At 53.5% G+C, this 15,427-nt stretch overlaps 1 protein-coding gene across 1 annotated transcript in view; it reads right to left on the bottom strand.

Moving 5' to 3' along the window:
• OGFOD3 (2-oxoglutarate and iron dependent oxygenase domain containing 3) overlaps positions 1-15,427 on the bottom strand; it is a 33,259-nt gene that overhangs the window by 17,149 nt on the left and 683 nt on the right. The window contains exons 2-8 of the mRNA XM_022589244.3: positions 13,819-14,036; positions 10,976-11,051; positions 9,800-9,842; positions 7,585-7,649; positions 6,972-7,028; positions 5,877-6,030; positions 2,475-2,598 (exon numbers count right to left, since the gene is read on the bottom strand). Coding sequence (XP_022444952.1) covers positions 2,475-2,598; positions 5,877-6,030; positions 6,972-7,028; positions 7,585-7,649; positions 9,800-9,842; positions 10,976-11,051; positions 13,819-14,036 — 737 coding nt within the window. The remainder of the gene's footprint in view (positions 1-2,474; positions 2,599-5,876; positions 6,031-6,971; positions 7,029-7,584; positions 7,650-9,799; positions 9,843-10,975; positions 11,052-13,818; positions 14,037-15,427) is intronic.

Genomic DNA, 15,427 nt, shown 5'->3' with positions numbered 1-15,427 from the left:
CACTCTTTCCCAGAGCAATCTGGAGTCACGCCACTTTCTGAGGCTCACGTTGCTAAAGGACGTTTTGTCCTCAGTCTTTCCACTTTTAGTCACACCTGAGACCTCAGACACGTAGCCAGGCCCGTCTGCCCATCCACGCCATCTGTGCACGCCCCTGCCGCCACCCCACTGCAGACACAGTTATCAAATGTCGCCGACTTACAGCAAGAGTGGGGGTCTCTGGGCGCCCCCCACACACCCCAGCATTTCTGCGCACTTTGCAAACAGAGGCACCAAAGAACAGAGAAGAAAAGGACTGAGGAAAAGTGAAGCTCCTCGTGGCCTGTGGGACAATAGGAAACCGTCCACCATTCATGTTGGAGCCTCGGAGAGAGGAGGGGTTCATACTGGGGCAGGAAAAGGCGATTTGAAGAAATAATGACCAACACTTTCCCTAATGTGACGAAAACTTTGACTTTTAACCCAATAAGCTTAGCAGGATAAATACTCCAAGTGGGATAAATACAAACAACTCCACACTGAAGCACATCATAGTCAGACTGATGGAACCAGAGATTAGAGAACATCCTGGAGGTGGCAGAGCAAAGAGGCAGCTACTATGGGGCAGTGACAGCGGTGACAGCAACAGGGGAGCCAGAGGAAAGGGACGATTCTTTTAAAGAAAAAGGAAAAAAACCCACCAATCCAGAATTTCACATCCAGTGAAAATATCTTTTAGAAAAAAAAGGTGAAATAAGGACATTTTCAGAAAAACCATCACCAGCAGACCTGCACTCCAAGAAATGCTGAGGCGGAAGGGGAATGTACCTGTTGGAAACCTGGTTGCACAGGAGGGGACGGAGGGCTCTGGAAAGTAAGTGGGAAAACTGAAAACATTCAGCATATTTTCCTGTTAATTTCCATAAGAGAGAATGAACTCCTCTAGGGAAAATGATAACCCCTTTGGCACAGCCTGTCAGAGCAGCTGCATCACGCTCCCCGCCAAACGCCAGGCTCCCGGTGACGTCTGTGCGGATGGGACAGAGTTAGTGACTCTCGTCCTGTTGACCCGGAACGGGAATCTGCTGACCCAACCCAACGTCAACGTGATAGCTTGTTGAGGAAAGGCCCACAAGGGCTCACAATCTCGCCTAAGACCTTCTTTCCTTTTTAATGCACCAGTAGTTAAGCCCCACACCTATTCTGACAGCTCCCAAGTCCAGAGTGATCAAGACAATGACGGGCACAACACAAACACCAGGAAGAACCCGAGGGCAGGCCACCCGTCATCAGAACCAGGAGGAAACTGTTGGCATAAAATCCCCACCCGTGCAGTGACCAGCAGGCCGGCCCTGGTAACTCACCCTACAAGGCGTAACACTCACACGGAGGCGACGGCCCACCCAACCCCAGAAACGTGAAACTTTCGGCATTCATGAACGGTGCTTTCTGGCTTTTTATTTTCTTCAGTAAACAGCTATTAGATTATCACCCACTTCTTTAAAGCGGGATTTAGCTCGGCAACTTAGTAACCAAAAATACAGTCATCTCAGTTTTTGGAACCCACCTGTATTTCTCCTCTTAGTCCACAAGCATTCCTGGACACCTCCCAGAAGCACGTGACATGTGACCCCCAGCCTCAGCACCAGCAGCTTCTCTGGCTCTTGGTCCATTAAAGCCTTGGAGCTGCAGGGTGTTCTGAGCCCCTCCTGCCCGCTGACCTGCGCCTGGGTCTGCCCCCCTCCAGCACTCACCCCCTGAGGGAAGAGAGCCAGTCCTGAGCTGTTTAACTTCCTTTCTACACCTTCTGATGTCCAAGCCACTTCTGCGTGGATTCAGCGCTACTGCAAGGAGCATTTGGACTCAGTGGCTTGCAGGACTGCCTCATGGCTAACGGGAACGTTCTAAACCAACACAGGTGGACAGCCTCGTTGGTTTGAGCTGCCTGCTGCCAGGCGGAAGCGGACACAGCTACACACCCAGTAAGCAGGGTGACGCAGTGGGGTCGGGTGAGCCACGGCAGCAGGTGAATGGTGCTGCACAGTTGAGGTGCCCAGGCCACAGCCAAATGGCCTGGCTCTGTCTCTGAGTCTCATCTGGGGCTGGGCCAGGGCCTGGGCTGCCCCTCAGGAAGCCCCTGAGGGATCCCCGCCCCTCCCCACCCCAAAACCTGGGGAGGAGAGGGGACGAGTCCTCGCTCCACGCATGCTCACTGAGCAGCACTGAGTGTCCAAGCTGGGCTGGGGGCAGCGGGAGCTCTGGGACCACCAGGTCGGGTGTGGTTTACCGACATTAGGTGAGGATCACTGCCTCATCCGTCTTAAGCTTCTGAGTCACTACAGGGGATGGAGTGGGGGCTGGCTCTGGGAACTCACTCTGCAGTGACTCAGTGACCGTGGCCACGCCTACCTCCTCCTCTGACGAATGTGCTCCACGGACACACTGGATACACCGTAAACGCAGCATCCCGGGAAAGGCCCGCCCGTGAGTCCTACCTGCTCTCGGCTCCACCGTCTTGTTGGCCCCCTCCTCCATGAACACAAACCGCCCGCCACCGAAGTCATCCAGGTAGTCGGAGAGGTACAGCAGCGATGTGTAGTCGAAGGAGCCGTAGGTCACCTGCGGGCAGAGCGTGAGGGCGTGTCACCATCTGCTTGTGGGAGGACACGCTCCTCAGGGAGGGACAGACCCAGGCCTCGCTCTGCCTCCCAACTACAGAAAACCCTCTGCTGAGCACAGGCGTGCGGTCCTGCCTGGTTCCCGCACAGTCAGAGGCGCAGCCCACGCCAAGAAGCCCACACGCGTGACCCCCAGGGCCGCCACGCCACCCACCCACCCACCAACAGGACCCTCCCGCGTCAGCACAGGGAGCAAAGGTGGTGCTTCCGCTCCTTCTCCAGATGTGGGCACCCCAAGTTTTCTTTTAAATTGTGGTAGAATACACAAACCATGCAATTTACCACTTTACCCATCGTTGAGTGCACAGCTCAGGGGCACTAAGCACATTCACTGCTGTGCACCCACCCCCGCCGACCATCGCCAGAACTCTTCAACCTCCCAAACTGAAACTCTGTTCCCATTAAACACTAACTCCCCCCCACGACCACCCAGTGCCCACGCTACGCTGTCTGTCCTTTCCTGTCTGGTCCTCTTTGCGTGGACATTCTTTTGGAAGACGGCATGGGCGGTGGAAAGCAGGGGATGGGGGGTGAAATCTGTGCTCTGGGCTCATAGGAGCGTGGACCCTCTGGGCCTGGATACAATGTAAACAGGAGGCACTATCATTTGTTTCCCAAGGACCCCTTGAAGTCCGGGACGGGAGGTGGCCAGATAGTTGTCCCATCTGTGGATCTTCAGGACTTATTATAGGTAAGGATTTCAATGTGAGATAGAGGAGTTTGCTGTCTGTAATATGTGAAGTAGGTGTTGTTTCCAAGGACATAAGAACTCACACAGATTAGCACCTACTTATTAGAGGGAACCAGTGAGATAGGCTATTTTTTTTTCCACGCAAAGAGAGTGACTTGCGTGTACAAGGAATTTTAATCACATGATAACAGCTCCCAGCCTGAGGAATCATTCAATTAGCAAGACTGGGGTAAGAAATAAGGAAGAATGAAAGAGTCCAAGGACAGCAGCCCAAAGTCATCCTACCAGTGCCCTATCGCACAGCCCAAGGCTCCTGTGTTTAGGAATAGATTCTTAAATGATTTTACTGACACCTGTAGGCACCATGGGAGCAGTACACAGAAGCCCCATATCAATATCCATAACACATTTGATCAAGGCTCAAAAAGTCCAAAAGCCCCGCTCCGCCTGCAACCAGCTAGACCACCATCACTGTGACAGTGGTCATCTCCTGAGAGAGGGTGGGCTGACCAGGAGGGAGAGGCAGCAAGCCTGCTAAGGTGACTGAGTCCCCGTCACCTTCTCATGAACTCAGTACCATGCCATCTGTGGGACTGGACTTTCTACACAGACCTGAGCTCCCTCCACCTCCCCCACCAAGACCCCATTTAGGGGCCCCTTATCCAGCCTCAGGGCACCAAACAAACATCAAAGTGACCTAAACCTGAGAACAGCCCAGGGCAGTGCTTCTGAATCGCTTCACCAGTGAACCTCATGTCCACTACCTGCATAAAACATAAAAGAGACCCGGGGGCGGGGGGTGTCCAGGAGCCTGACCCTCTCCTACCCACCCAGCTCAGATTCTGCAAAGGAACCACCCCAAACCCACATGAACACAGTGACCTGGGAAGGAGGCAGGTAATGGCAGGTGATGGGATGGCAGAGGCCGGCGGGGCCTGAGCTGTCCTGAGCTAGAGGCTGGAGAGCTTCAAGGGAAGGAGCAGATGCATGGGGTCCTCTTGTGCGAGCATGTCTTTTTGCTGTGTCCATGCGTGAGTGACCCCTTGGCTGTTATAGCCACCCTGGTCCTGTAGACCCTGTCCCGAGGTCTCCTGGCTCTGAGATGTCTGAGGCTACCCCACTTGTCACTGTTGACTCGTTTTCTCTGCCTGAAGAATTTCTTCCTTATCTTTCTTCCTTTGAAGCTGGATCACCAAACCAGGCTACATTCAGTGTTGTCTTTCCTGAACCCACACTTCCCGGTACATGGAGGGCTGCTCTTCCTTCGTTGCAGGGAAATTCTCCGGACTCCATCCCACGCGTGAGGCTCCTTGCTGTGCGAACCTGTCTGTCCTCCACACACGTCATCTTTGCCCTCAACCCCATAAAACCCTGTTTTTCCCTCTGCAATATCTACGATGATCTTATACTGAAGGTCTCGGTCCTGGTCCCCTAATGAAATAATGCACCTGGGCAATGGTTATCAATGGGTCAATGGCTGCTAGAGCCATGAAGTGAGGGTGGACAGGAGGCTTGATCGTGGATGGATCAGACCGAACCCACTGATCAACCTTAAGCCCATGGGAAGAGAACAAGCAGACACTGTACTCCCCCTTAGGGTGAAGCCCACACTCCCAACCCGAGTTCCATCGAGCCCTCCGAGCTGCACTGGCTCAGACAAGCCACTGGCCACGTAAAGCTACTTCAATTTAAGTTAATTTAATTAAATACTGGGTTCCTCAATCTCACTAACCACATTTACGTGCTCCCCTCCTCCACAGAGCTCAGACAGTCGAGATGAAATAAACACATGCGTATCTGACTGAACTTCAGGCAGAAGCCCAATCTGCGAGCTTCTGCCCAAACCCTCTGTTTACTTTTCACTTCGCTTCCTGTGTTCCAGGGTCAAGCGACACAGAGATTATCTGGGTCACCTGAGCACACCCGCGGCTGGGGTGACCGCCAACAGCCCTCAGACGTTTCTGTGGCCAACTGTCCCCTGGCACCACGCTGCGTGTGCTGGCTGAGCGGGGCAGGGCAGTGGCTGCAATGCAGGCGGGAGAGGGCTTCAGTTGTGGCTGACCAGGACCGCAGATTGATTAGGCGCCACTGTGTCTAGGGAACAGCAAGAGATGAAGAAAGGGGAATCTGCAGAATCTGGAGTGGTCCAGAAATCTTCCCAAGAAAAGGTGAAAAGTAGGAAGAAGGGGGCCTCCTGGGCAGGGTGCGGGACGCAGGACCGAGGAGAGACCACAAGACAGAAAGGCCAGGTCAATCAAGGCCGGGTCAGGTTACATCCGACGAAGCTCACAGCTCAGGTGGAGACAGCTCTGCGTGTGGGAACAAGTAGCAAAGGATGGTCCCCATCAGGCCCTCACTGTTCTGTAATGTGCTTTGCACAGTCTTCTGTCACCTCATCACACGAGAAACAAATCTTATCTCCTCGACCACATCAGGAGGATGGAAGAGAGGAAACTTCTAAAACCCTGACCACGTGAACAGACAGCACCCAGCTTGGGCCGTGGTGGACAAGCCCCAGGTTCGCTCACCTTGTCCACGTGCGCGTGCCAGTACTCGTCATGAGCCGTGCGGGCCGCCGTGCTGTTGATGCGGGAGAAGAAGGTGGGCTTCGTCAGGTGCAGCAGGGACGCGCTGATGCCAAATGCCTGGGCGATTGCCAGCTGGACCTTCTGCCGCAGGTCCCTGCCGAGAGGACACAGGTGTCAGCCACACAGGAAAGAATTCTCCCCGGGCCCATAGGGCCCGCACCATGTGACACTGAAACGGAGCAGGACCCTCTGGCCCTTGCCCCCGACCCCCATGTTCTCAGCCTGCCTTTTGTCTGTGGAAACACTTTAGCCAAAGAATAAGTTTAATCAGAGAAGTGAGAAAATGCAGAAACAAAGGAAAATAGTCAAACGAGACCAAATAATAATAGTTTAGTCATTAAGCAAAGTCAAGGACCTTTAGTTCCTCCTTAAGGTCTATAGGTAACATTCTGAGCCGTATCCTGTGAGCTGTTTTGCAGCTACTGAAGCCCCTACCAGGTGGAGGAGGATGACTACATGATGACCAAATTGAAGCCACGACATAAGCTGCTCCACTTCACACAATTCCGAGAACTGGCCTCAGAGAAATGGGAACAAACCCTGGAACTAAAGATTAACTGTACCTAAAACAACCAAGATGACGCTGATCAGACCACATTACTGGTTTCAAGCTGACTGTCAGAACTGACTATGCTGTTCTGCTCCCTCTCTCTGCCTATATAACCCTGAAACTCCCTTTAAAAGCCCCTGTCCCCTGAGCAGCAATCAGGAGTTGGTTCTCAGGCAGGAGTCCACCCTCTCCCCCGGTTGCTGGCCCCTGAAATAAAGCAACCTTTCCTTCCCCACCAACACTTGTCTCTCAAGAATTGGCTTTCGAGCAGCGAGCAGCCGGACCTGGGTTCGGTAACACTACAGAAAGACAAGGGCTGGCAAAGGCGAAAGGTGAACAGATGCACACACAGGTCCGCACACGTGGGACAGGGTATCACGTGCACACCCAGGAACCTGAGGGCCAGTTCTCTGCAGGACTGACCCCAGCACTCCCAGCCCCGCCGCCACCTGCCCCCTTCCTGACCTGGGCATTCCTTCCCTCACCGGTACAACTGGAAGTCCTCTTCTGAGAAGATAGTTTGTATTTTATCCCCAAAGTATCTGTGAAAAAATGAGTATTGACAAATGTGATGTTTTATTAATGTTTCCTTATTTCCTTTAAATTCAGCCTTTCCTCCAGTTAACCAGCAAGTCCCTGAAAACCAGCTGGTCCTTATTATCTTGGAGCTGCTCCTTCTACAGTGATAACTGTGTGATAAAAGGGAGGACGGTGGGAGGGAGGGACCTGGCAGGTGGGGTGACATTTATCAAGGTTGGGGGAATCTCTTGCTTCTCCTGGCCCTTGGGGAGGATCAACGCTTCTCAGGAGGCAGCTCTCAGGAGCCTGGCCTGCCACTCACCTCTCCCACCTCTCCCTCCAACCCCACCCCTTTATCCATTCCTAACTAAGCTGTTCCCTGAAGCTAGCTGGCAAGGATCCCACCCTTCGGAAGAGCTGCACCTTCCGGTCCTCATCTGGCCTCGGCCCGATGGCAAACGTCGCAGTTTACCCAAAACTTGAAGCCGCTCTGATCCATACACGCAAGCCTCACTCAGGTGTCTCCAGCTAAGAAACGAGCAGAGACCCCACCCCCACCCCCGACCCCGGGGTTCTCACCTGTACAGGTTCACAAAGTGCTTCCCGACAGACAAGGCGCCCGAGTGCAGGTCCAGGATAGACGCCTGGAAAAGACGTTGGCAGGGCGGCATGAGGGCTGCCTGGCAGGTGACTGAGCTCTAAAAGCCACCAACGTTAAACACGTGTTCCTGAGACCCATCTTTGGACACCCGGGTCAGGGCGACGATGCACACGGGCTGGGTGTCAAGACGTTTAGACAAAGGTGTGTGACGGCGGATATTTCTCTCCTGCCCTAAGAATGGAGACTCTCTGGTCTAAAATTCTGAAAACAGTCGACAGATACAGTTCCTCCATGGGACTAAGAACAAGCCCTTCCCCCGGCTTTGCTGTGGTATAACCAACACACAACGACCTGCTCCTGGTTAAAGTGTTCAGTTTGGTAAGTTTTGATGCTGGCATGCACCAGCGAAACCACTATCACTACCAGGATAGGAAACACATCCATCACCCCAAATTTCCTTGCACCCTTTGCAACCCCTCCCTCCTGCCCCTCCCCAGGTGCCTTCTGCCACAGCAGCTGGTTACTTTCTAGAACCTGAGGCCCTGGAGTCACGAAGGTGCACTCGCTCTTGGCCTGGCTCCTTTCACTCAGCATTGCCTCCCTGTGACTCCCTCACGTCGGTGCAGTACCCGCCGCCCACTGTCTCATGGCCAAGGGGCACCCATCGTTTGGGGAGGAGTCACTTGTTGGTCCATTCACCTGGAGATGGACACGTAGGCTGTTTCCAGCTTAGGGCTGTTGTAAATGAAGTGGCTGTGACACTGGGACAGCATTTCATCGCGGGAGATGCTCTCGTTCTCCTGGGTAAATGCCCAGGAGCGGAATCGCTGGGTCATAACTCTTTAATGAACAGCCAGTGTTTTCCACCCCTGTCCACCCTGCCTCCGGGGGGCCTTCCCACGTCTTGAGAGGGGAGTGGGCGCCAGCATGGACCACCTCTACCCTGTCTGGGTGTCTTTTCTCATGGAGGCAGCGATCCGCCCAGGGGTTCGTCTGAACACAATTTGGACTTTAAAAACGTTAACTGCACTTAAAGGTATCAAACCTGGATGATTCATTGCAAGACAACTTCCCGAGTAAATGCTGAGCACCGGGCAAAAGATGAGTCCACGGACGAATAGGTTTTTAATAAATATTCCCCTGAACTGAACCAAAATAAAAGGAGAAGCTTAATTTTCAGATCTCAAGAGGAAAGAGTCTGCAGAATAAAAGACTCATGAAGATAATCACCAAACCATGCAGAGCAGAGTGGGTCTTCCTACGGGCCCACATGCCAGGCGGGGAGAGCCCCATTTGGGGCCACACGAGAACTCCGGCCAACGTAAGGTGCTCGCAGGGGTGGACTCCTAGGCCTGCCCAGGAAGCGGATGAGCTGCAGAGCTGCATTGGCCTGTCTGAGCTCCCCGTGGTCGCCGTGAACAGTAGGCTTAAAACAGCAGGAATTCATCCTCTCAAGCTCCAGAGGCCAGAAGGCCGAGATCAAGGTGTCGACAGGGCCCCGCTCCTTCCAAAGGCGCCAGGGGAGGATCCTTCCTTGAATCTTTGGACTTCTGGTGGTCCCAGGGGTCCCTTGGTTTGTGCCACATCACTCCACCTCTGCCTCCATCTTCACACGGCCTCCTCTTCGATCTCAAATCTCCCTCTGCCTTCCTCTTACAAGGACTCTTGTCATTGGATTTAGGGTCCATCCTGATAATCCAGGAAGATCTCATCTTGAGACCCATAACTTAATGACATCTGCAAAGACCCTTTTCCCAGGTAAGGTCCCATTTACAGTCCTGGGTGGATGCATCTTTCAGGGGCCACTGTTAGACGCCCTGCAGTCTCACCTGGTGGATGACAGTCCCCATGCAGCACCTGCGGGAGCCTCCTCCGCCTTGCATGGTCCTCACCGTTTCCCACCAGCTCCTCCTGCGTGTGCTGGCTCTCCCATTCCCAGGGCCGTCACCCTCCTCAGTGGGCCCCTGCTCGTCACCCGCTCTGTTCACTCACTGCCTACGACCTCCCCCCACTGCCCCCAGCCAGGGTGCCTGACACAAAGATGTGATCCGAGGCAGCCCTCCTGTGAAGGGAGGGGGCACTTCATTCCCAGGAGCAGGACCTGCACACCCGGTGCCCTTGCCTTCCCCTCGGAGGGAGAGCCAAGTTAAAGGGGTAAAAAGAAAACCGAAGCAGGAACGGCACACAACTCACCCCTCCGTCCGATCCTCCCAGGGACAGCCCCTTCTCAGCTATGCTGTGGGGAAGACCGTCTTAAATCAGAATTCAGTTAACAGCATCATCTATGATACATCTAGACACATATCAATCAGCACAACTAACACAACGTTAACAGACTGCTTAATGTTTATGACAAAATCACGTTTGGACCAAAGGACTTGACTTTCAAGCTCAGTGAGTAAATGTTAATATTTTGTCACCATCTCCTTAACCACGTATGACATAGCTTGGGGACAAGTGGGCTTAGTTTCCCTCTTTAGCTCAGAGGCCTGGTGCTGAGTTGAATGGGTTCCTCTGGACTGGAAGGTCCCTCTCCTGCCACCACAGGTTGGGGGGGGGGCAGCCTTTGTAATCATCATCTCGGGAGGCAGAGGCCACATGGTGGCCTGGGCTGCAGCTCACAGGACCGTCCACGTCACCAAGGATGCAGGGGCTTCTGGTGCCTTTGACAGATGCTTCATGGACACCCGGGAAACTGACTGGGGGCTGGATCCATCCCTCACACCAGGAACCCTCCCCACCCAACCAGCCTCTACAATGTTATCTAGAAACAGGAGGAACATCACCCCTCAAGACACAGCTCGGCATGCGGACCAGATGCTGCTCCACTGGGCACATGCTTGGGTCTGAACTCCTCGTTGGAAAATCAGAGCTTCAAGATCTTGTTTTTAAAAGACAATAAGGAAGAATCCAGTGCCAACTACTTCTGAGTAAGACTTCCTGCCCTGTCATGAGTCACGGCTAGGAGGCAGAAGGGCTATCCCAACCAGTTTTGGAGAGGAGACGAAAATAGTCTAGTGACCGCCTGGGGCTGCTGGGTGAACACACTGTCTTTACACAGGCACCTGCTGGGCCCCTCAATGGCTGACGGGACAGCATTCCCCCCAACCTCCCCACTGGGCCAGAACTGCTGCCTCTGGAGAGGGCCCAGGCCTCTGGAAGGTTCCGTCAGCAACCACATCACTGATGACAACAGCCTCTCCTCCTGGAAATCAGAAAAGCCTCTCTTTGCCTTGGAAGTGCAAAGGGGAATTGTTAGGGAATTCTAATGAATTTCTTTAAGTCATCCTTTTAGTAGTAATTCCCTGTGCTTCACCCACAGCCCCACTCTCCTGCTCGTTCAGGACAGAAACTCAGAGACACGTGTACCTGCGAATCCTCCGGGCTTCGTCCCTGGTGATGATGGCATCGCTGACGCCCCGGCCACACTTCCTCGGGGAGCAGCCTGGAGAGAGTTGAGCTGGGATGAGACGCCAACCCCGCTGAACCCCGACTAAAGAGCTGCCCACTGCTGTCAAGGACTCACCTGTGGGCGGCCCTCCCCAGGGACAACGGAACTTTGTGGGATGGGGCCTTGCCTTCCATGGGATTAGGGGGGCAGGTTTGGCAAATAAAATATAGGCCACTCGGTCAGATGTGAATTTCAGAGAAGCAACGGTGACTTTCCAGCACAAGCAGACCCCCTGCAGTGCACACATCTCACTGGAAGGGGGTGGGTCCTGGCAGTGCCACACCAGGTGGGTCACTCCTGAAGCAGCTGACACTCTGCCCACCCTTGAGAAAACAGCCCAGAGGCGGCATCCACGGTATTCTAGAACCATCACTGACCACAGATCCAGACCCGTTGGCTAGTGCCTCCTGGATGACCAAAGCTGTGCTTGCAACTGTAGTCACTGTCCTTCTGCAGGGCCTGGCAAAACTGCCCAAGGTGCTCACCACACACTCCACCCTGCTTCCTCCTGCCTCTGCACCCAGGACTGAGCTGCTTAGAGGGAGGAGGATGGGGGAGCTTGGATGGGGCCAGGGTCGGGGTGAAAGTGGCCAGGGTCGGGAGCACAGGGCCAGGGTGGACACGGCCAGGGTCAGGGTGGACAGGACCAGGGTTAAAGTGGCCAGGGTTGCCACTGGGTTGGGGTGGACAAGGCCAGGGTCAGGGTGGAAAGGGCCAGGGTCAGGTAGATGGGGCCAGGATGAGGCAGAGCACCAGAGATGGACAAGCTTAGCAAGCCCCTGGTCTCCTGGCACCAAGGGCAGGCTGGCTGCCTTGCACTGGGTGGGCCCTAGGATATGTCCTGGCCGATGAGACACTCTCATGGCCACCCCCTGGCCTTGGGACACTCTCAGGACACACTGGGCTGGCTGACCTTTAGCTTTCATCCTCCTTTCTCTCTTCCTGCCTGGAACATGCCTGGAGGTGGAGCGATTGTCCTGGGACCATGTGAGCCACATGCTGAGTGGGAGAGCTGGGGTGCTCGGCCTGGGGCGCTTACAGGGAGCCAGGCTGGCCTGGGGTGCCTTTTTCTGGGTCTCATCATGTGGGAAAAATAAACTTCTATGTGGGGGTCATTAGGGGAGGGGTGCCTCAGTTCCACAGAGCTAAATACAATCTATTAATATAGGTGTTTTTATTAATACACAAAAATGCTTTTTATAAAGGTTGAAGGTAAAGGCAAAAACAACGATAACCAAAAGACAGCCTGGGGAGCGACATCATATCAACAAATATATATTAACACAAAAGAATTATGAGAGGGGAAAAGACTGATAACAGGAACAGTTTCACCAGGAAGATGCAGGGGCAACAAAAGCACCAAGTGACATCGCCTCAAACACCTCTGGTGGCGAAGTGGCCACCAGACCCAGAGTCTCAGTGGGGACCCTGCCTCGCGGCTCCCAGTAACTGTGGACGGCGAGACAGAAGTTCAAGAAGACAATCCAGCAGCGACACAATAGGCTCAACGTGAATGAGCATGAAAAGCATAATTTGGTGAGAAAGTGAGTTGTGAGTGGCTGACGATGTCAGTGCACATACACAAGTGCACACACTGCAAACACGCACACACACCACCCAGACACACAGGCCCAGGGCAGACGGAGCCCCTGTCAGCTACAGGAGGAGAGAGGGGCGAGGGAGGGGGAGTCCAGAGGCTTTAATGCACACTCCACCTTTCTTTTTTTTTTTGGTAAAATATATATAACCCCAAATTTACCATTTTAACCATTTTAAAGTGTACAGTTCAGAGGCGTTAACTACGATCACATTGTTGTACAGCCATCCCCATCATCATCTCCAGAACATTCTCATCTTCCCAACTGAAAACCCATACCCGTCTCCACCAACTCCCCCTCCACCTCATTCCAACTGTTTTTAATGTTGATAAATTATTAAATGGGTAGGAAAAATACGTTCTCAAAAGCTGTGACTTTAGAGTGAAAAAGCTGACCAAGACAGAGAGAGCATGCCCACAACAGAACCTATCCACTTTCCTGACCCCTGAAGGGAAAGGCAGCCCCCATTCCCCGGGCGCGTCTTTGCCTCCCTTCGTCTAAACCCAGCTTGTGTGCATCACAATGGCGCCCCTTGGTGGAAGGATTTAGCAATATTTTCTTGGTTCAAGTCCAAAGCATTGCTCTCAAGAGAAAAATAAACTGAATTTTGTCTTTAAAACCCAGTCACTTTGGTTAGGTTTTGAAAACTGCTGCCCTCGAGCAGAGGAGGCAGGCGCTGGGATGGGGCACACGACATGGGGGAAGGGCCTCTGGTATCTACGTTCCCTGTTGCAACGTCTTCTGCAGCTACAACACCCTAAGACCGAAAATGCCTTTTCTGGGCTCCACTTGCTCATTACTGTCATCCCAGTTCTGTTACATCCTTCCAGGCAAACCGCCTCTTCCATCAGATGGCACCCACAGTGTGGGGGACCTCAGTGAAACACTGGCCACGGCCTGGGCAGTGACCAGTGGGCCTGCCCCTGCACAGGCAGGACCTGAAACACCCACACTTCCGGGTCCATGTGTGGGCTAACCAACCGGGGGCGGGGGACGGGGGGGCAGCAGCGGGGGGTGAGGAAGGTCACCTGCCCAACGCCACCCCCACACTACTTTCAACCTGATTCCCATCAATTCATTGTAGCAAAAAAAGACGCATTTTGAACACACTGAATTCCACGTTAACATGCTGCTCTTTCCCGGATCACCTCGGCATCGTGTACCTTCAAACCTTCGGTGACTGTCATAGTCCTCGGAGCAGGGTACCTCAATGAACCTGCCTGGCAGGACCTCACTTCGATGAGCTAAGACCTCAGTGATGCTGTCATCACCCCCCAGACTGCCCCAGAGCAGGAGCGCAACGAACGTGGTGCAGGCCCCCAGGACGGCAACTCTCAGCCACTTCTTCCACACATCCCGAGGCGCCCGGACACTCTTGGTGCTGAGAACAGAAAACAGCTGTGGTCACCCAAATGCACCTGCATGTGCTGAAACACAATGACCAGAGACCACAATGACCAGAGACCACACCCACCCTTAGTTACAGCCTTAAACTGTTCCCATGCTGGCTGCTGTCAGAGCTACTCTCAATCAATCCAGAGGCACTCGCCAGCATGGGAGGATGTGGTGGGGAACGTGCCCCTCACCCCATATGACCAGACAGGGCTCACTTGCTCCCAAGGGCAACAAGATGAACTGCCTGTTGGTGTTCCTCCCAGCCTGGCCAGGCCCATGGAGAACCTGTCTGCGAGGTCCTGGCAGAGTCTGTGGCACTGATCACGTTGCCTGCATCCAAAAATGACTGCCACAACCCCATGCATATGGTCCCAGTGCACATGCGTGTGCATGTGTGCGTGCACACACACACACAATGTGAAGTAAGTTAAGCATGAGTCAAGCCCACTTCACTAAAACCACCAGCCAGCCACAAAGAGAATACAAGTACAACAGAAATGATTCACCAGTAAGACACTTTCTGTACCACCCGGGTTAACTGTGGTATTCACACTGCCTGTGCAGAAGTTGTAGGCATGTTTGTGTGTGTGTGCACATGTGTGTCTATGTGTGTTTGGGTGGTATATAACCATGCATATGTGTGTCTGTGTACATGCACGTGTGTTTTCTCGTGTGTGTAACTGAGTAGCCGTGCACTCTGTTATCTAAGAAAAATGTGAAGGGCTTGAAGCACTGGCAGAAATGAGAAAAGAGATCCAGGCATCCTTTCAGGAGATGCACCTCATGTCTTCAAGTATATGATTAAAAGCAGAGAGCCTGCCTTCTATTTTTCTATGTCTCTCCACACTGCAAATTGCTATATATATAACACACAAATTCCGATTAAATAAATCCCAAGGTGGGCACAGCTCACTCAGACTAGGTTGGGTGAATACATGATCATTTTAAACAGGGAGCATAGTTGCCCAGAACACAAAGGCCCCCACCCCCACTCCTAGAACTGCTGTCTAGCCTCCAGCCCACCTGGCCTCCTCTAATTAGACCAGGGTGGACACCTCACTCCGGTGGCCCCATCATTTCTCTTCCCCAATTCCGAATGGGGCAGGGAGACTGCCCGCCCATCTCAGCAGCAGGGGCTGGAACCCTAACTGAAGGTGCAAAGCTGTGGGTGACACCTTCGCCTGGAACAGCCCCGCTGCTGAGACAGAAAGGGACAGAGAGGAAGGTACAGAGACAAGAGGGGAAAAAACAGCCTCCTGGGCCAGATTCGGATGCAACACTCCCCTGGAGGTCTCCTCAAAATAAGCACCCCTGTTCAGGGTAAGCTTGCTCAAGCTGCACCCCTAGAATCTTGCCAAAACAGAAGGGGATTTGGAG

The sequence above is a fragment of the Delphinapterus leucas genome, chromosome 19 (assembly GCF_059928025.1).
Source record: "Delphinapterus leucas isolate spDelLeu-1000000601 "Yukka" chromosome 19, BTC_Dleu_Yukka2, whole genome shotgun sequence".
Classification (NCBI taxonomy): domain Eukaryota; kingdom Metazoa; phylum Chordata; class Mammalia; order Artiodactyla; family Monodontidae; genus Delphinapterus; species Delphinapterus leucas.
Note: the sequence above shows the minus strand (reverse complement) of the source record. Positions and strands in the feature narration are given on the sequence as shown.